We start from the raw sequence: 22148 nt of genomic DNA on the forward strand, positions 1-22148 counted from the left end.
AATTACCTCATTAGCAGGGAATCTGGCAGGTGTCCAGGGCAAGAACACCCCACCCTCTGTCCTCACCTGAATCTCTGGGGGCCAAGCCAACCTACCACCTCCCCAAAGGCCTCTGGGAACAGGAGAGCTCATCTGCCTGGGGGAGGGGGCTGGAGCAGAAGGCTGCGAGATCCTTCTAGCAGCCTCAGCTCTAATCATAGTTTTCATTCAAAAGTGGAGACATTCAGATACCTGCTCCCCACCCTGTTTCTGCTCTGCTGGCTGAGATAAAGAGCTTTACGTTCACAGAGTTTCACAAGAAAATGGAATTCGTTGCCCTCCTTTTCTGCCTCCCCTTAGCCAGCTCCACCCGAGCCCAGCTGCAATGGGAGGCTCAGAACCAGCTGGACCGACCACATGCTGGAGCCCGAGGGACGGTCATGCCGCTCTGACTCACCTTCCACTGCCTGGCGAGGGCGAGAAGCCTGAGAATTCCCCTCCGGAGGAGGTGTGGGCAGCCAGCCGCCAGCACCACCCCGCTGGAGCCTCCCCGGCCACAAGAAGAAGAGGAAAACAAGCATGCATTGAGCGCTTTCTCTGTGCGGCCATTGTGCTTCACAGGTATTATGTCATTAAAAGCCCCCAACAACCTTACGAGGTGGGTGTTGCCCTCATCCCCATTTTATGGATGAGGAAATAGAGCAGTTCAATAACTCGGTCTGAGGTCACATGAGCAGCAAATGGAGAAGCAGAGAGAGACACAAACACAGATCTTTCTTCCCAGTTTTAGAGCTGCCGCCCACGCAGAGGAGCCACCTTCCTGGCTGCTACGTTGTGTGCACTGTGATGTTCCCCTTCTGACAGCTGCTCACGTTTTCCAGACTCTCTTGGTTTCCCACTGGGATGGAAGAGTTCTGAGGTTAGAAATCTTTTTTAGTGGTGCTTTGGGGGGTGCTATCAAGAACATGCTGCCTGACCAATTGAAGGGCTCAAAATAACATGGGTTTTTAATAAATGCTACTATTATTTTTTCTTCAAATCATTAATATTTCACATATCAGGTAATTCCTCTCCTCTAGAGCAGACTTTCTCAATCTCAGCTCTAGTGACATTTGGGGCCAGATAATTCTTTGTTGTGGGGACTGTCCTGTGTCCTGTAGGACATTTTGCAGTGCCCCTAGATACCAGGAGCACTCCCACCTCCAGTTATGACAACCAAAAACACCTCCAGGCAGTACCAGATGTCCCCTGGATGGCAAAATTGCCCTCAATTGAGCGCTATTGCTCCAGAGTAAGCAAATAAAATGATAGTACTTATTCCCTCAGAGTGAAACAGCAAGAAAGCATATTACTACCTACAATAAAACAGCACTCTTATTACTCATAGTTAACAAATATGAGAGTTCCTGAGAATTACTTATAAAATAAAAGCCCCAAAGCACCAATTTCAGACCATCAAGATAATCTTCCCATTATGCCTGAACCAAATCACTTTCCGCTTGTAGAATCTTTTGTACTGGGATGTCATAGGCTGGTGGGAACCCATAGCCAAAAAGGCCTGGGTTTAACTTCCAGCTCACAGCCCAAAATCATTTTTATAACAAGGTGGAATAGAAACAAATATGTTTAAATCTCAGCTCCTTTACCTACTAGCTTTTGATCAATTGACTTAATATCACTGTCTCAGTCCCCGTAAAATGAGAATAGTTCCTAGTTTGTAGAGTTTTTGTAAGGATTAAATACAATACAACAGCTAGAAAGCAACTGTCCAGCAAGGTTGGGCTCAAGAGGGCTCAAAAATAATCACTTGTTTCCCTTTTCCCCAACTTGCCCTTGAGAGCATCATACATACCTGACTTACTTTTGTTTTCTCCATGCCATCCAGCAAGGCAGTTCTCCACTCTGGCTGCACCTGTGGGGCTTTCAAAAATGCTGATCTCCAGGCCCCACTGCACACCAACTAAATCAGAATTTCTGGCTTCAGAGCATATAATGTAAGCATTCAAATATTTATTTGTAATAAAGGTAATATATTATCTTTCACATAATTTTTATTGATATCAAAAATATAATGGTAATTATGTTTATATTCATTCTAAAAATATGGCAATATATTAATTATCAATAATAAATACATTATAAATAAATAAATCAGTGCTCATCTCAAAAGACATCTATTATATTCTTAGGATGCACATATTTCATTTGAAGTTTTTAATTTTATGTTTTAATTTCAAAGATCATTTTCAAATACCTTTTACATGTTATTTTAAAAAAACTTATCTTTGAAGTGATAATCCTCAACTGAAGGGCATGCTCATAGAATAATATTTTCATTTCTTAAGTCAGTGTTTCTCAAAGTTTGAGGCAACAGCATACAAATAATTCTGAAACTAACATATCAACAACAAATATTACAAGTGACAAAACTGCATTTGTTCACAAGGCTAGAAATAGAGCCTATTTGCTTCAGGAGAGTAGGTACTATCATTTGTTTTTGTTAATAAGAAAGATAAACGGCTAGAGTATACAGATGAAATTCAATTGCTACTCCATAGTATCAAATCAAGGAAAAATCACAGGCCATGATTTACGGCAAAAGTTAGTAGCATTTAAGGTAATTAAATAAATTAAACAATGTTCCTGTAATTCAACTAATCAATTAATAGTGAAAAGAAAAGATACAAAGCTGGATTCAGGGCTGGTTTTCAGGGACCTTGTTGTAAATAATGAGGCCACACCTTGTCAGTGTGCACGACACCAACATCTCATAAACTCCATGGGAGCAGGGTTTGTCTTCTTCTCCCAGTCCCTACAACAGTACCACACACGGAGACACTCGGCAAACATTTCTGAGATAATGAACCCCACCTGTCTCTTGTTATCCTATCCTTTCTACTTTTCTTTCCCCTATATCCTTAACTTCTTATTAAATCTTTTATTTCTGTAAGCCACTTTAAATCCTACCTGCATAAGGTAAGGTATTAGAAAATCAATACACTTTTCAAGAATCAAACGTAAGGGAATTCCGGTGAGTAGCATATTTCCTTGACTTTGCCTCTGGAAAAGTGTCTCTGTCACATCCTGGTCAGACCACCACACTGACCCACAGCTCCTCCTCGGTATTCCAGTTCATGCCCCACTGATGAAACTGTCTCATATTTTTTCACTACTGAGCTGTCTGGTTAAAGAGCAGGGACAACGGAGTCAAATTTCTTCCTGAAACACTATGCCTTTCATAGAAATTTCTAAGTGTAGCTAAACAGAAAGTAAGAAGAGCCACACATTCTTAGGCCCTGACCTGGGCTTGCTTAGCTCTATTCAGGGGCCCTGCAATGGGCTTCCTCTCAGGCAGAGTTCTTGCCTCTGGAGAGAAGAAGCACACTGGCTGTGTAAAGAGTATCCAAACCTTCCTCTTCCTCTACTGGAGTTACCTGTCCTAGTTCCTCCTCTGTTTGGGGACTGGGAAGAGCTGAGCCCAGACTTCTCTTCTTGTCTCATTTCACTTTCTCCCCTATCAACCCCCTTTCTCACCAGACTACTAAGTGCTCTCAACACTGATCTCTGCCTAAAAATGAATGAAATCAATTAATTCATGATGGATAACAGACTTAAACCTAAGGCATTAAACTACAAGAATTCTAGAAGAAATTGTTGGAAAAACTCTTATAGATATCAGCCTAGGCAAAGAATTTATGAAGAAGACCCCAAAAGCAACCACAGCAACAACAAAAATAAATAAATGGGATCTGATCAAATTTAAAAATTTCTGCACAGTCAAGGAAACAATCAATAGAGCAAATAGACAACCTACAGAATGGTAGAAAATATTTGCATGCTATATAGCCGATAAAAGGCTGACAACCTGAATCCACAAAGAACTCAAGCAAATTAGCAAGAAAAAATCAAACAACCCCATTAAAAAGTAGCCAAAGGTCATGAACAGAAACTTTTCAAATGAAGATAGACTAATGGCCAACAAACACCTGAAAAAATGCTCAACATCTCTAATTATGAGGGAAATGCAAATCAAAATCACAATGAGATATCACCTAACTCCAGTGAGAATAGTTCTTATCAAAAAGTCCCAAAACAACAGATGCTGGCATGGATATGGAGAGAAAGGAATGCTTATACACTGTTGGTGGGACTGCAAACTAGTACAACCTCTATGGAAAGCAGTATGGAGATACCTCAAAGAACTAAAAGTCGACCTACAATTTGATCCAGCAATCCCACTACTAGGTATTTACCCAAAGGGAAAAAAAGACATTTTATAAAAAAGACACTTGTACTCAAATGTTTATAGCAGCACAATTCACAGTCACAAAAATGTAGAAACAACCCAAGTGCCTATCAATACATGAGTGGATTAATAAAATGTAGTAAATGCATACCATGGAGTACTACTCAGCCATAAAAAATGGTGATGTAGTATCTTTTGTAACAACCTCTATGGAACTGTCGACTATTCTCCTAAGTGAAGTATCACAACAATGGAAAAACAAACACCACATGTACTCAATACTAAATTGGAACTAATCGATCAACACTTATGTGCACATATGGAATTAAAACTCAAGGGAAATCAAGCAGGTGGGAGGGGGAGGAGGGGATGGGTAAATTCACACCTAATGGATACAATGCACACTATCTGGGTGATGGGCACACTTAACTTTGACTCAAACTGTACAAAAGCAAATTATGTAACCAAAACGTGTCTACTCCTGTAATATACTGAATTTTTTTTTTTTTTGACACAGAATCTCACTTTGTTGCCCAGGCTAGAGTGAGTGCCATGGCGTCAGCCTAGCTCACAGCAACCTCAAACTCCTGGGCTTAAGCGATCCTACTGCCTCAGCCTCCCGAGTAGCTGGGACTACAGGCATGCGCCACCATGCCCAGCTAATTTTTTCTATACGTATTTTTAGTTGTCCAGATAATTTTTATTTCTATTTTTAGTAGAGACGGGGTCTCGATCAGGCTGGTCTCGAACTCCTGATCCACCCGCCTCAGCCTCCCAGGGGGCTAGGATTACAGGCGTGAGCCACCACACCCGGCCTGAAATTTTTTTTTAATGAATGAAATCAATTTCTGATTTGGGGGGAACTATAGATTCTAACAAGAAGAGGAGCTTAAAAGATCTAACCTCCTACTGGGTGTGAAAAGAGTCCTTGAATACTCTTCCTGAGACACAACTTCCCGGCTCCTACTTAAACGCCAGCAATCCCTGCTTTGGCTTTTTGCCACAGTGACACAAGGCATTTCTGGAAGTTACGATGCAAAGCAAATCTTTTAGATCCCTGGTTTCCAGACTTTGGATATTATGGACCTACGCAGGGCGCCAATTTTTTATTTTCTTAAATAAGAATATTCAAAACTAAACAGCTGAGGGGGTGGAATCTGTCATCTATAATCTATAATGACCATAATTTCATAAAGTAAAGGAACTTTTAACAACAAAACATCAAAACATAGTGCCAGAATAAAAGGCAAGCCTTTAAACTGAATAAATTTTTCTTTCTTTTTTAAAATATCACCATTTTACCCGCGTTTCTGTTAGTCCATGGAGACAAGTGAACAGTTTATCAAGACTGTCGCCAGCCTGGAGTTTGGCAACACTGACTATAAAATAGGGGTTATTTTCCCCTAAGGCCGCATGACCTCAAGCAGCTCCCTCCAAATCACTGACCACTGCATACAAATGATGCCATATTAGGAAACCACTGTGCAGGTCCAACTGTGCTCATGACACACAATTTAGGATTAAATGAAGACACAAATGTGATCAGCCAAAAATCTTGAGCAGAGCTATAACAATTAACTTTTGCAATACTAAACTTCTCTCCAAGTTCTATAAAATGCAAATAGACTAGGCAAGAGTCCCAAATGTATACAGGCCTTTAAACTGAATAAGTTGTGTATTTAAAGTATACACATGTCATATTAAAATTAAAATATACATTGAATACATCTGCACCTAAAATGCTAAGTAGAGCAAACATGTATTAAGTAGATAGCAGAACTAAAACACAGCCAGTAGGAAGTAGGTCAGGATCCAGCCGTGACTTTGCCACTAAGTGGTTCTATAGCCTTAGGCAAGTTGTTTAATCTTTTTGTGCTCAGTTTTCTCAGACATAAATGAGAGAGTAAAATCAAAATTATCTCTTAGGGCCAGTTCAGCTTCAACATTCTTACTGTAATATATGATAGTGTGCTCCGTCTCTCTCAGAATTTGTAAGGTCTCTGGGAATGACAAAGACAGCCTATATCTTCTAAAAAGCCGACCACTAGCTACCCCTAAAGCACAGGGATCCTCCCTATGGGATACTCATAAGCATAACACCCACCAAGCTGAACCAAAGAGCCAAAGGCACAACTCAATTAGTTCATACATCAAGTGTGGACTTGACCATCCACTGTGGGCAAACAAATGAGAGTAAAACTCTTCTAGGCCACCCCCTCTTCCTCCAGTTAGCACAGTGACCTGCCCTCAACAGTAAAAACTACCACTTATGGAGGACTGACTCTATGCACTACCTCTTTAATTTTATTTTTTTAGAAGCAAGGTCTCACTCTGTCACCCAGGCTAGAGTGCAGTGGCCCAATCATAGCTCACTGCAGCCTTGAACTCCTGAGTTCAAGTGATCCTTCCACCTCAACCTCCTGAGTAGCTGGGATTACAGGCACACACCACCACACCCAGCTAATTTTTAAATTTTTTTGTAGAAACAAGGTCTTGCTATATTGCCCAGGCTGATCTCAAACTCCTGGCCTCCAGCCATCCTCCCATCTCAGACTCCCAAAGCTCTGGGATTGCAGGCATGAGCCACTGCCAGGCCACTATCTCTTTCAAACCTTAACACAACCCTGCAAGGGTGGTCATATTATCTCCGTAATATGAATAAGAAACTAAGGCTCAGGCAGGTTAAATACAGTCCAAGATTACAACATGAGAAGGAGGATTCAAACTGAGGCCTCGCAGACTCTGATGCCCATGCTCTTTCCCCATGGTTGCCATGTGGCATCCATTGCACTTTGACACACCCAGGAGACGATCAAAAACCCCAGGGCTGCTCAGACAGATGATCCCTGCATGGACCAGTGGCCACTTCTGGTGAATTTAAGGGAACCTCCATTTAGACTTTGACCTTGGAAGACAAGCTGCTCTCCCCTCTGATAGCTCTCTTTCCCAGAGAGGCCAAGGACGCATTGAAGTGCCCACTAGACTGTCTACGACTTGAAGAGTCTCAACATATAAGTTCCAGGCAGACTGGCAAGTTTGGGGTGCACAATGCAGTCACAGAACCTCGCTTTTCCTACTTTGACAATTAGTCTGACATTCAGTTCCAACCTGGTTTACTCAGATCAGTTGCTAAAGCTTTGCTATTCTAGATGTGGTCCATGGATCAGCAGCTTCGAGGTATCACCTGGGAGGGAACCTGTTAGAAACAAGGCCCCACACCAGAGCTACTGAATCAGAAACTGTGTGTTAGCAAGATGCTTCCACTCACTGGAACACACATTAACGTTTTAAAAGAACTGTTCTAAAATCACGTATGGGGCCCTTTAAAAGTGTGAATTTCTGGGAACTGGAGTCTAAAATTCCAGAGAAGAGGGTGGAGGAGGAGAGAGAGCCCCTCAAAATGTGTATTTTGTTTTAAAACTAATTTTCTTTTGGTCCCCTGTCCTCAAGAAAAATCAAGTCTTTTCCAGCTAGAATCAAAGAACAACTTTGTTTTGTCAACAAATGTCCCTATAGTCATTAGACACTCCCTCCTCCCTAGAGGCCATGCCAGTGTCTCTACACAGACCCTCTCTTGGGCTGAGCTCCACACTGCAGAAAATGAATGGAACAATTCTGCTTAAGTCAGTTTTCCCGTCCAAGTTGTTCTCCATCCACCCAATCCTACGTCCCCCAATTCATAGGGAGACTAGACTACTCCCTCATGTCAACAGCGGGACCCCTATATTTTACTTTCTCCTGATCTGTTGTCCTAATCTGGTACAAATAAGGAAGAAAGGAAGGAAATTAACATTTGTTAAAAATCTACTATATGTCAGGCCCATCCCATCCCCCAAAAGTTTATATACAGTTCTCATTTGATATACATAAACATATGTATGTTATATTTATACATATAAATGTTTTTAAATTTCGGTTATTATACTTTTCAATGGCAGAATTTCTATTTGGTTCTTTTTATCATTTCTATCTTTTTATTACTTTTTTTTTTTTTTTTTTTGAGACAGGGTCTTACTCTGTTGCCCAGGTTGGAGTGTGGTGCAGTGGCACCATCACAGCTCACTGGAACCTTGAACTCCTGGGCTCAAGCAATCCTCCTGCCCCAGCCTCCTGAGTAGCTGGGACTACAGACATACACACCACACCTGCATAATTTTTTTAAATTTTTTTATAGAGACACGGTCTCACTGATGCCCAGGCTAGTCTCAGACTCCTGGCCTCAAGCAATCCTCTTGCCTCAGCCTCCCAAAGTGCTGGGATCACAGGCATGAGCCACTGCACCCACCCTCTTTATTACTATTCTTTATTTGGTGAGACATCATTCTCATGCTTTCCTTTAATTCATTAGAAATGGGTTTTTTCTAGTTCTATCAACATATTTATAAAGCTGAGTTAATGTCTAGTAAGTCCAACATTTGAGCAGCCCCAGGGACAGTTTCTGTTGACCTGGAAGATTTTTTCTCCTATATATAAGCCATACTTTGTTCCTTTGTATGTCTTATAATTTTTTTGTTGAAAACTGAACATTTAAAAAATATAATGTGGCAACTCTGGACACCAGACTCCCTTCCCCTCCTTGGGTTTGTTGTTGCTATTTGTTGTTATTGTTTTTTATTGCTGCTGCTACTGCTTGTTTGGTTCATGACTTTCATGAATTAATTCTTTAAAGTCTGTATTCTCTATGAGGTCTGACCATCAAAATCTCTGCTCAGTTAGCTCAGTGGGCAGCTGATGAATAAATATTTATTTAAATGTCTTGAACCAGTGGGTCTCCCAATCTTTTCCAAGCAATTCTTTATGCATGTTTTGGGGTCTGCCTTCAGTGGTCATACAGGCAGTTTACAACTCTGCCTTAGCCTTCACTTTCTGCTTGTGCAGAGCCTCAAGGTAGCCAGAGGTGAGGGATTAGGAATTTCTCAGGTCTTTCCTGGGCATGTGCACAGCCTTGCACATGTACATGGCTTTCTAGAGTCCCAGGAATTTGTCCAGACTTTTCAAAGCCCTCATGGACTTCTCATTCCTCAGTGTTTTGTTTTGTTTTGTTTTGGGGGGGGGTTAAAATATTTTTTACTCAGCCTCTTGTTATCCCCAACTAGAATCACTGCCTCAGGATGCTGCAATGTTTAAAATTTTCCACTGATTATTTTTGACAAACACCCTGGCAATATGGCTGTTTGCACAGAAAAACTTCTGAGTCAGATCAAATAAAGAAAAGCCCTGAGAATACTGATTTATAGGCAACTTCCAAACAGGTCACATGTGACAGTTTTCTAGGGATGAGGCTTTTTGGAAAGCTCCAAATCCATTCTGTTCCCTTCCATTGGCTGCCAGTTTGCTGATCTTCACAGTGAACCATAGTTGTAAAGTTGTTGGTTTCCAAGGCTACCATGGAGGGGGAGCGATGGGGGTAAGACTAGGGTAGTTTAAAATGCAACAGTGCTCACTGTTCTTAATGATATTCAATCATTTTTCTTAAATGCTCCCAGATTATTGCAAGCATTTGAGTAATTTCCAAAGCTCTGAAAAAGTTGATTTTTTTTTTTTTTTTTTTGAGATAGGGTCTTGCTTTTTCACCTAGGCTGGAATGCAATGGCGTGGTCCTAGCTCACTACAACCCTGAAATCCTGGGCTCAAGCAATTCTCTTGTCTCAGCCTCCTGAGTAGTTGGGATAACAGGGATAGGCCACCACACCCAGCTAATTTTTTAAATTTTTTGTAGAAACAGGGTCTTGCTATATTGCCCAGGGTGGTCTCAAACTCCTGGGTTCAAGTGATCCTCCTGCCTCAGCCTCCCAAAGTGCTAGGATTACAGGCATGAGCCACCATGCCCAGCCTGAAAAAGTTGATTTCCACCATTTTTGCTAGTTTTTTCATTACTTTTACAAAGCAGTAGATTTTTCAGAGGTCTTTACTCCACCATTCTGTAAGTGCTTCTCTGAAAAGAACATTTAAAAATATTACCTTAATTCTCTTCTACACTTTTTTGTTTTCTTTCTGTTCACAAAGTAGCATACTTCTTTCCTTTTCTCTTTCAGTGAGTAAATCATAACATTCAGAGAGGAGAATATGAAAAAACACATTTTCTGAATTTTTTTTTAGTGGTTTCCTTGTTCTATGGTGCTATGGAGGAAAGTGTCAGGAGCAAGGTAAACCTAGGCTGTTTCTTTCCAAAGAAATAAATATAAATCCAGAAGTACAGTCTTTCTAGTTCTATGCTAGTCATGAAGTGAACTGGGGATTGGAGACTTATTCAGTTAAGGAGGGATAAAAGAGGATGTGTAATATTCCAAGAAAAATGGGTTTTATACCTGAGTTCCCTGCAGGGAGAAGAACAGTGCTTCTAGACGGACGAGGCATATGATGATTACACAACTCTGAATTCCACTTTGCTGGTATTTACCCCTTCTCAATAACAGATGCTAAGATGCAAAATAAAACCATAATGAGTACATTCCCCTTCTTGAGCAAAACTGGAATTGGTAAAAGATCATGGGTGATAGGTAATGGTGACTGGTGATTCATTCCTGGTGATACCCTGGGCCAAATTTCAGAAGCCCGTGTACTTTCAGGAGGGGTGGCGGATTTGCATGTATGACCTCACCCAGAAGCTCCAGCATATAAACAGGAGGTGAGTTATATCAGTCCTACCCAGTTCCAGGCTCGGCACTTTCCAAAGAGATCAGGACCATGGCTGGCCTCCAGTCCATGCTGCTGCCACTGGGGCTGCTTCTGTGCCTTGGACTGCAGTTTTCTGCGGCCACCTCTGCAAATTACAGTGACAACTGTGTGGTCCTTGATGAGGTCTTCACCACCACCAGCCCAGGCATCAGGGTGACTCCAGACACCTATGAAAGCAACACAGTCTACACAGGTGAGTAGAAGCCACCATTCTCTCTGCTGTCCTTTGCTCTCCGAGAGGAGTTAACTAGAATCTCAGAACATACCGCTTTGCCCCTACTCTGGATGACACCAAACATGTTTTTTAAAACAGATGCAAGATTGGGAAAGAAAGGAAATGAATAAGACTATGTGAGAGAGTAGATTGGGGGGGGGGTGCTGTTTCTGCATGTCCCCTGTGCACCTGAGCCACAGGACTCACAAAGTCCTGACACCCAGATTACCTGAGCCTCGGCCAAGGCACCACAGTATGTAGCCTTTTCACATCCAGTAAGGCAGAACAATGCCACTGTGGGCGCTCATGTACTGCACAACTCCACGGGGTACTATATGCATTTAGTCCCTGGGGGGGAAATCTAGTCAGCCACCCAGGGACAGTATTGCTATCCCAGTTTATATATGAGGAGCCTGAAGCCAAGAAAAGTCAAATGACCTTTTCAGGGTTTCACTGCTAGGAAGTGGCAGAACCAGCTCTCGAATCTTAGTCTCTTCATTCTTAATCCAGTGCTTTTCTTAGGGGTGTCTAGTAAGTATTTTTATAAATATCGTTTTTTGGATCAGCCAAACCTACAAGACAAACAATATGTTTTCTAATGAGTTTCACAATAACAACATTAAATATGGTGCTTTACATGTAATAATGACCTATTATTACCATTATCACTCCCATTTTGTAAATGAGAAAACAGAGGCAGAGATGCTAAGTGATTTACTCAGGTCACAGAGCTACTTAAATAGTGGAGTTGAGAGATGAGCCAGCAGTCTAGCTTCTGAGACCCTACACTACACACCTTCTGCATTATAGCAAGGAGAGCTGAAACTTCTAGGTGCTGGGTATGTTTTAGGGGTAAATGCTATTATGTTCCCCATTTTACAGATGAGAACTGAGGCATAAAGTAGTTAAAAATGTACGCAAGGTCACTAATAAGCAATGTAGCTATATTTAAATCTAAATAACACAGCCAAAATTTGTCCAGCTTCAGAGCCTCCCTTCGTGTCAACTATGTTATCCTGCCTCTCTTCAAAGTCTAACCAAATCTTGCAGAGACCAGCAAGGTGATACCCACACTCAGGGTCTAGATTCCAGACTTCAGCAGGGCGACAGCCACGGCATGCCTTCACACACTCATCGCGGCTTGTCTTTTGTTCTGACTTTTTATAGAGACTGCCACTAAGTGCTTCAGTTGTGACAGGGCTAACTATGTCCCAGTCCCTCAGCCAGTGGATATTGTCCTGACAGGGCAGGGAGGACAATCTTGTAATTCAAGATGAGCACCCAGGGAACATCTGCGTGACCTGGGGAAGGACCTGGTAGGGTCAGAGGCAAAAGAGATTACAAGCCCCTGATGCAAGATTACATGTCTTGAGGTGAAAAATTTTGCTACTGCAATGGAAGAAAGAGAAATCAGTCTATGGCCACTCCACCCTGAACGTGCCTGAGCTCGTCTGATCTTGGAGAAATCAATCATGTCAAGATGTTGGAGGAGGAGACACAGGAAGCTTCTGAAAGTGCAGAGACAGGAAAAGGAGGGGCAACCCCAGCAGTTACAGAGGCGTTAGGTGGAGCCAGGGGAAGGGGAAGAAGGAAAAGAACTAAGGGTCCTTGAATGCCTGCACAAGCCATGCACCCCCAAACATCATCAGATTCCATCTTAGTACAGAAATGTGCTGTGAAAGCTCTGTGGCAAAATGACTTACTATACGTATGATTTAAGTTGAGGGTCAAAATCCTATGCCCGTGGAGCTGTGAAGTGCCAGATTCCACACCTGCAGTTACACAGCAGGCTCCACGGCTGCCTTGCAGAGTGTCCTTGCCAGAACTTCTGGGAACTCTGAGTACATACCCACCCAAGCCAACAGCTTTTCCTCATCTTGGTTTGCAAATTCTTTTAAACTTTAGGGTTATGTCAACATGGGTAAACCATGTATAAATGGCTTGGCAGGTCCCAGGAGACAACTGCAGCTCAAGCAACGTCTTGAGGTTATCTGGGGCTTTTTGATATCAGTGAAGGAAACTCTTAATATAGTGACATTTACATCAAGACTGTGCTGGGCAAGCATTTGCCTCCATTTCCTTTTTTTACTTCTCTGGGCAACAGGGACATAATTCGCCTGCCTTTCTTCTTGAACTTTCAGCTTTAAGGGCACCATACAACATCGGATGCCTGACTTTTTAAATCGATCTAAGTAGTTATTTAGTGCTCAACACTGGGCTGGCCAAATACTGACACAGATGAAACCACAGAGCATAGCATAGGTCAGAATATAATTAAGTGCTCAACTCTACAGTAAAAACCATCAATGTTTCAGGAATGAGAGGAAAAGAGGGCTAAATTTGTCCAGAGGTGGGAGATAAACAGGATCTTGGAGTGGAAGCCGGGAGGGTACGCATGACGAGAGGGAAGGAAGGATTCCAGACCAGGGGCAGGTGTGGGCCAGGTGCATTTACAGAACAGGGGGAAGCCCGGCTGCCCCTGGAGTGGGAATACAAACAGCAGGGTGAGGCTAGGATTGTTAGGTCCTAAAACCCACGTGCTGGGACTGTCATCAACAGACCAGAGGCAGAAATAGAAGAGCGGAAATGTTAAGATGCTCTGGAAGGAAGGATGCTTTGAATGTTTGGCCGGGAGTGTGCTCTGATGGATGTGCTGTGGGAGGAAGTCTGGTCTGGCCACGGCATGTTGCAAGGCCACCTGAAGGAAGAAGAGCCTAACCAGAAACCAGATAATGCAGGTGCCTCGGAGGGAAGAGAGAAGGACTTGCACCAGAGCGGAAGGGGAAAGTGGAAGAAAGGACAGAGGCACGGGCACATCCACGCAGAGCTGACAGACCTGGTGACTGTCTGATGACACCACCATTCTTCACCTTCCACTACACCTGGCCCACAGATCCAGGACAGACGTCAGGTGCTCACTGAGCAAGCCAGGGCCTGTCGGTCTGTGTCAGCCGACCCGGACTGGCACAACTAACAATTAGAACGGAGAAAGGTAGTGTGCTAAAAGTCATATAATAACAGTTGCAATTTGGCCAGTACTCACCATATATTAGAATCTTCACATTCTTCTCTTTGACCCTTCCAGGAACCTTTCAAGATAGGCATCGTGATCTCAGATAATGAGGGATAACGTCATTATCCCCAGACCTAGAACCAGGCCAGGTGCAACGTGGGCATTCAAGAAATATTTGTGGAGTGAGCGGTGAGCACTAAGGAAACCAGAGCTCAGAGTTGAAATGACCCGCTCCTAAGTGTTAGGGTCAGAATTCAGATCCAGGACTGTCTGGCTCTTTTTGTGCCACCTGATCAATTTTCTTTGCTTTGTGAAGAAGGCTTGAAGCAATTTCAGGTGGCTAAGAAGGCCCTGGAGAGAAGACCACCCTAGCATTAGGGCATTCACCCACAAGGGATCTTCTGAGGGAAGAAATGGAAAGACTGAAATATTCTCTTTAAACACCCTGCCCATTACACCTCAGAAGGCTGAAATTAGCATGTGGGACTAACAGGTGTCCCCTGGGATGGGGACGTGCGTGGCTGGGTGGAGCAGAACCCCAAGGGGCTCCTCGGCAGGTACCAGGATCGCCCCGTGGCCCACAGGCACCCCTTCCCACACCCCCAACAACACACAGCAAGAGGGTCAGCATTTCTGGGGCCACAAAACGGGCTTTGCTCTCACTTGGCCCACCTGACCTTTCAGAGGCATCAACCTTCCCCGCACACCCCCTGAGAAGGGGCCCCGCAGGCTTTCCCCTCATCTGCAGAGAGGGAAAGAGATTCACTCCCAGGATCTCCCCCCAATATGTAGCAAAACCAGAGCCGGAGGAGAGGTTTCCTTTTCTCCACCTTTTACTATAGAAATTTGGAAAACACACACAAAAAAGCACTAGGAACAAAGTAAAAATCATCTGTAATCCCACTACCAAGAAATCACCACAGTGAATATCTTGATGTATTTCCTTCCAGACTTTCAACTTCTTTTACAGAAATGGGACCATACTGAATATACCCGCTCTTTGTCATTTTCTTTATTTACACTCAATTTTGGTCCCACTCCCCTCATCCCATGCGAGAGCGTGGCCCACCCTGCACAGACGGCTGACTGTCCCCTCACCCTTGCCTCCTAGTATGGGTTCCCGTGAATAGCACCGTCACCTCCGTGATCCTGCGAGCAGTGGACAAGAACAACAGCACCGTGGGCTCCTGGCAAGACGCAGACAAGCAATGCAACGGTGGCTCCCTGTACTACGTGAAAAACGTACTCGACATGCTCCTCGCAGCATATTGGACAGCTCCTAAATCTGAGAACATAACTGAAGTCGAACTACAGTAAGAACCTATCTTGCTTCGCTTTGGGCTTTTAAAATGTCACATTGGGTTTACGCCGTTTTACAGTGGCCTTGGAGGTCTGAAAATACTGTCCAGATGTTATATAGAGAATTCAGCAGTTGCATTTCGTTTCTGCCTCACCGCGTTCCCTGCCATACCGTTCATCTACAGGAGCCTGCACGCACACACCGCACAAAAACCACACAACACACACCCTGCACACACACCACACACACCACACCCCCTACACCACACACTGCACACACACCATACAGCACACACACTACACACCACACACACATGCCAGTTATGCTCAACACACACAGAAATAACTGAGCACCTTTTTGTTTCAAATTCTCCATATTCAGACTGGAGAATAATTTTGTAAAGCATAGATTCATTTTGGAAATAGCTAGCTAACATAGAGTGCAATGACTGTGTAGTAAAACCGGCTTCCTAGTGTCATACAAAATTAACACACAGATTCTGAGGTGAGGCCACCTGGGAGCTCAGATTATACTTTAACTATAAACAGCTAATAAGGCTGTCCGTGGTGCTTTTCTGATCTGAGGAAAGTATTAGGGAGCCCACGATGAATTTCCATGCATGTGCTAATAAGCAAGGACCTTTGACATAAAGTCGCTAGAACTCTGAAGCAGTTCCCAAGAAACTAGAAAATTCCACATAAAGTATTTCTCTTCCCTAAAAACAAAAGCCAGTCAAAAGAAAGACACTATCAACCTCAACACACACAAAAAAATCAGTTAATAAAACTATAAATCTTACGTTAGGTCACTAACCTGAGCTTAATTTGAGGAGGCAGTGGTAGGAGGGTTGTTAGAAATATTTCTCCCCCCAATTCTCTGATTTGTTTTCTCCCATTTATCCCAGATCTCATGTCTTCTCTACAGCCTGCTCCTTCGTTCCCCAGGAGTGAAATGATGAGGTCTCTTGTCCATCTCCTCCTTTCACAGTCTCTCTGCCTCCTCCACAAGGGGAACAGAGCCTGGAACCCTGCAAGAATTTAATGCAAATTCCTCCCCTTCCCTCCTCCCTCCCTCCCTCCTTCACTCCTTCCTTCTTTCCTTCCTCCTTCTCCTCCCCCATTTCTGACTTCTTGGAGGATCCCAACCTCTTAATTCCTTTTGTGGAATCTCAGCTAGGGATTTGTTGCTGGGTTTACTTTGGGAACCAAACGTTGGGAGGTACTTATGCTTTCAGACTGCCGTTTTGTACCGAAAGGGCAGGTCTGACCATCAGGCTGTGTCCACTGTGAACAGCCAAGTCTTTGTGGAAGCTGATGACGATGGTGATGATGCTGTCGAACCGTTCTTCCCCCTCCTGCCACACTCTGGCTTTGGAGGAGCTACTATTACGCCCACAGGGTAAGGTGCAAGAGTAGAATCCAAAGGGAGCTGCCACAGTCCAGCCTCACTATGACAGCAGTTGCTTAGAAGCCAGCCACGGGCTATTAGGGAAAGGAATTCCTTTTCATCTCACCTCATTAAAGCCTCCACACCCCATGCAACAACAGATAACAGACAAAACACCTACAACCTGCAAGACAAACAGCACAACTCCACTGACAATGTGGTCTCCAGACCCCTCCCCACACACACACCTGCTGCAACACTGGCCTGTCTGTTTGTTCACATGTGCACATATGGCCCTGATGAGCAAGGCTAGCTCAAGGCGAGGGGAGCCCCACACATTGTGGGGGACACAGAAAGCAGGGAACTCCACAGTGATGAGTACTGTGCTGGGCAGGGCACAAAAGGGATGGTGAAGAGGTCCCTGCCCACAAGACTTTACAATGAGGTTAGGGAGGCAAGGCCTATACAGAAGTAATTCCTGGGCTTAAATATCACTTCCTCGAGAAAGTGTTCCCTGAACTCCCAGATCAAGTAAGAGCTCCTTCTTATACACGCTCATAATCTCCTCGACTTCATCAGCGCATTTATCACAACCGTGATCGATTACTTAACTCATTAGTTGATCATTCATTTAAAATCTGGCCCCCTGAAGAAACTCTAAGTGCCACAAGGGTGAAAACCAGGACTGTCCTGCTCAGCTGCTGCCCCCTCAGCACCAAGCGCAGTGATTGACAGGTAGTGTCCTTTCATTAATTATTTGTTGCATGTATGAACAAGGGACTGGTATAATAATGGATCCATTGATCTAGTAACAACAGACCAAGCTGTACAGGTCATTTAACCAGCATTAAGCACCTACCATGTGCCAGGCATTGTTGACAACAGAACCTGCCCTCAAGAAGTCTGTCCTCCCATGGGGAGAGAGGCTCATAGCAAGTCAAAGCAGTAGGTGGCCACGGCTCCCTGGTGGAAATCTGGGTTAATGACAATAGGGAGAAACAACTTTATAGAGAAAGTTGCTGTTGAGTTTATGGGCACATGTGACCATGATGGGTTTTACAGGCAGAGGGACTGGCTTGAACGAAGACCCAAGGTGTGTACCAGCCTGTGGGAGTTCAGAGTGGTGAAGTTGGCAGGGGTGGGGTAATGGGAGAGGTCATCTGGGGGTTAAGGTCATGGAGGATCTTAGTCAAGATAATATAAAGAAGACCAATATTTAATCATCTGCTAATCACACCCTAGAGAAAGCGAGCAGAAAAGGAATTAACGGGTTGGGATCCTCCAGGAAGTCAGAAATGTGAGCTGAACTTATAAATTCCACATAAGGTTCTCACCAGTCTCCCTGATTTGCCCTGCACAGAGCCTTCACTGTCCAGCCCCAGAACACGGCCACATTCTCTTCTCTGAAACTGAAGAGCAAAGGTGAGTTCCTCTACAGTCCATCTGCATATCTGGCAATGAACTCAATCAGACTGGAAAGTTACTTCGTGGATGCCCTAGAAAAGAGAGTCTTATTATCATAGGTTACCCAGACGTCAGTTGAGTCTCCCAGCACCTAGAGACCTACCTAAGATTTGCCCAACCCCTTATCCCTTGCCCTGCGGAAAACAAAAGCCCTCCCTAAGATTTCTGCAAATTTCCAGGAGCCTTATATTCTCACGGTCACCTGGGGCTCCAAATTCCTGCTTCCATAGGAGCTCTTTCTCTTCATTACCACGTAGACACTGATAGGAAAATTAACATCTTCCTCAATTTCCACAAAGAATTCCCACTCACACAAGGCCTTCATGGGTATAGTAGACTTTAACCAAAGAGTTTTAAAGGAAATCGGGGTGGCAGTGGGGATTTGCACAAAGAAGGCTGATGTCCTAGAAATCTCAATAATTTCCTTAGTTCCCTGGTTTTTAAAGCAACCTTTGGCCACACCACTACCGCCAGGAATTTCCACTGGTTTTCCACAGGCTGCAGCCTCCAACCTCACACCTTCCTGAGGCTCCTCTGCCCTCCTTCTCTGCCTCCAGCCCCCTTCCTTTTCTCTTACCTTCCTCTAAGGAGCTATCACAAATTCAAGAAATGAGGTTCAGAAAAATAGATAACTTGCCTAAGGCCACACAGAAAATAAATGGCAAAGCAAGGCCTCCCAAGTCCATAGCTTATACTTTTTTCCCACTTTTCTTGGATTTACATCAAAACCATAAAAATAATCTTTTTTCAATGAAGTTTTTAAATACAAGATTCAATCAAGAAGAAGAAACATTAGTCTCTCCCAGTGCCCAATAACAGGTCTTCCTCATGAGCCCCCAAACACTGAAAAACATCTAGTATTATGCCCATTCTCTTGCCACTCATAAACTGCAAAATGTGTTCAAAAGGAAGAATTATTTTCAACAATAAGTTTTAAAGTGATTATGCCTAATGAAATTATTATATGAAAGTCTTAACTGTTTCCTTGGTGACTTCCCCTCTGTAAGAAGACTGAGTTGTTATATTCTTCCTCAAGGACAGTTTTGAGATGAATAATTATGTAAATGCTAAGAAGGGGAAAAAAAGGTAGTTTCTTGTCAGGACCCCTTAGTTCTAGGTTAATAAAATCCAGTTTCAAAAAGAAAGTGGGCCGGGCACAGTGGCTCACGCCTGTAATTCTAGCACTCTGGGAGGCCGAGGCGGGTGAATCATTTGAGCTCAGGAGTTCGAGACCAGCCTGAGCAAGAGCGAGACCCTGTCTTTACTAAAAAAATTGAAAGAGATTAGCTGGACAACTAAAAATATATGGAGAAAAAAATTAGCTAGGCATGGTAGCACATGCCTATAGTCCCAGCTACTTGGGAGGCTGAGGCAGGAGGATCGCTTAAGCCCAGGAGTTTGAGGTTGCTGTGAGCTGGGCTGACGCCATAGCACTCTAGTCTAGGCAACAGAGTGAGACTCTGTTGTCTCAAAAAAAAAAAAAGAAAGAAAGCGGTTGTGCGCCAACTTTCTGGCTTGGTGGGATGCCAGAGAAGCATCTGTCCTGGGGAAATGCTTAATGAGATAAGACAATGCCACTGAACTGGAAGGCACCCTCCAGGCAGCCAGAGGACTACACAGGCCTAAGTAAATCCCTGGACGTTTTCCTTCTTCCTCTTCCTTATACACTCCTCTAGGGTCCCCTCAGACCCTTGGAGTTATCCCTGCCAAGCTCCAGTTCTTCCAGGATCAGACAAGCCCGCTGGACGACAAGCCTGGCTTTCTCTGCTTCTCTGCAAAATAACCTCAGAGAAGCAACATGTGATCTGAACTCTGCATGTAAAAATAACCAGTGCCTTAGAAACCACAGAAAGAGTCAGGGTTTTTAACACATCAACTGCCCTGTGAGTTGTATTTAACTCATGCTAGTTTTGAGCCCGAGGCCTCATGAAGCATATGAAGACTCAATTCTCTGAAACAAATTCAATAAGCATGTTGTAAGCCACATACAACTCAAGTGGTGTGCAGCGTAAAAATTGATTCTGGTGCCACATGAGCTGCATGTAACTCACGTGCAGAAAACAATAAAAAAATAACAAATTTTTCATTAAATTAGAAAGGATCATTTTGTTTTTGAAGTTTTTATTCTATTTTCATAATAAAACACCACAGCTCCCGGGAAAAAAATTTTTTTCTAGTGTGGCAGTCAATGTGTTAAACAAGGCATCTTTCCACTAACTTTAAAGGAGGGATGGCAGTCCTTGGGTCTGGGTAGTATCTAGTTCTCACAAGCCCTTGAAATCAGCAAGAAGAAAACAAAACTGTGCCATTCTGGATCCTATTTACACTGATTAACCTAATATAATATTAAGGACATAAAGACATTTGAGGGAAGACTACCCACCCCAGCAATAAATTCAGCAGTTGTATAAATTCAACAGGTCTCCCCCTCACCTCAAAGACTGTGCAGACCTTAAGGGCAGAGAGTGTTTCTTCTTTATTTTTGTTATTTAACACTCTGTACCCTCTAGCATTCCGCCTTCCCTGCATACATCTGGCACTCAAGAAGTATTTACTGAGTTTTGTTCATGAATCTGGCTCCAGCATTCCATCAGATTAGCCTCCTTTCTAAGTGCTCACCTACCACCCAGCAGAAATTCTGATGCCATTGGTTATTTTCCAGTGACAACCACAACCCAGACCTCCAAGATTTTCACAACCTCGACCTCCAAGATTCCTAAAACCGTGACCTCCAAGATTTCCACAACCAACTGGACCAAACACCCAACCTCACCCCCAACCAGAAGCTTGGCCCACAAAGCCATCAACAGCCCTATCACAGATGCCATTTCTATCCTGCTCGCTTTTCTCATCAGCAAATTTCTCTTCTAAAAGGAAACTAGGGAAACAATTGTTACTGCCTCTATGGCATCCTCCCACGTTCAGTTCCAAGCCGGTACTTGGAAATGTGTGTGAATGACGACTCTACACTCCCAAACGTGCAACTCAATTGCCACTGCTGCTTCAGACCAGAACAGAGACCAGGGGGCACTCACTGGTGGGCTTGGGTCACTCAGATGTTCAACTGGATCTTTCAGGACACAAATTATGCTTTCTGTAAATATTTAGACCTGGCCAGAGTATAGCAACCTACAGTTCTGCCTATCAGCTTAACATGTTGATAGCCAATGCCCTGACCAATTGAAACTTTTGTTTATTGCCAAATGATTCCTCTGCGCCCCCTGAGTTTCTGTGGGTCGAATCCTTCCTTGCTTTCAAGATGATCTCAGATTCTGACCAAACCCACTCAGGTGACACATAATTTCTGAGACTCATGTGACTCAACAAGGAAAGGAGAAAGGAGAAATATCCCTGAGGCTACTGGCAGCTTCCCATGTTATTCACACCAGTAGGTTTTGAAGGGCAAGAGAATAGGAATGTACCATATTTGAGCAGCCAATGGTATGAAAAATTATGCTATAAAGGCATTTTTTCTATGTTATACCAAATAAATTATACTTCAAACAAGAATAGTGACTGTGTTAAATTCAAATATGTCTTTAATAAGTGATTAATTGAAAATATAGAAAACATTATCTAATTGTATTTATTTATATGGCTATCAAAAAATGAATGGAATGGTGAGCGTGTGTATGTTTTCAAGGCCATACCTAAGGGCAAAAGAATCTCAATTTTATTTCCCTCAAATGCAAACTGGTCATCTTCCCCCTAATAGTAATTTCCACTAAGAAATGGGCAAAGTATTTATAGTATTTATAATATAATATAAAACCCAAAGAAAGCATGGTATTCCCAGTAATAAGCTTATAATAGGCAACAAAGTTTTCTTTTAATAATTATGCTAAATTCCAGGATGCCAACATCTTTT

At 43.3% G+C, this 22148-nt stretch overlaps 1 protein-coding gene across 1 annotated transcript; it reads left to right on the forward strand.

Moving 5' to 3' along the window:
• Nucleotides 1-10872: 10872 nt before the first annotated feature.
• Nucleotides 10873-21772, forward strand: PLET1 (placenta expressed transcript 1). The gene is made up of 4 exons (XM_045555408.1): nucleotides 10873-11096; nucleotides 15242-15443; nucleotides 18177-18238; nucleotides 20943-21772. The coding sequence occupies exons 1-4, from the start codon at nucleotides 10913-10915 to the stop codon at nucleotides 21149-21151; spliced, it is 657 nt and encodes a 218-aa protein (XP_045411364.1). The 5' UTR covers nucleotides 10873-10912; the 3' UTR covers nucleotides 21152-21772.
• Nucleotides 21773-22148: the final 376 nt, after the last annotated feature.

The sequence above is a fragment of the Lemur catta genome, chromosome 7 (assembly GCF_020740605.2).
Source record: "Lemur catta isolate mLemCat1 chromosome 7, mLemCat1.pri, whole genome shotgun sequence".
Lineage (NCBI taxonomy): Eukaryota > Metazoa > Chordata > Mammalia > Primates > Lemuridae > Lemur > Lemur catta.

What these genes read in the sequence shown, in the direction of transcription:
- PLET1 (XM_045555408.1), top strand. Translation starts at nt 10,913, where the DNA reads ATGGCTGGCCTCCAGTCCATGCTGCTGCCACTGGGGCTGCTTCTGTGC. An exon ending in AAGCAACACAGTCTACACAG is followed by an intron (nt 11,097 to 15,241) that starts GTGAGTAGAAGC and finishes CTTGCCTCCTAG; the next exon opens with TATGGGTTCCCGTGAATAGC. An exon ending in ATAACTGAAGTCGAACTACA is followed by an intron (nt 15,444 to 18,176) that starts GTAAGAACCTAT and finishes TGCCCTGCACAG; the next exon opens with AGCCTTCACTGTCCAGCCCC.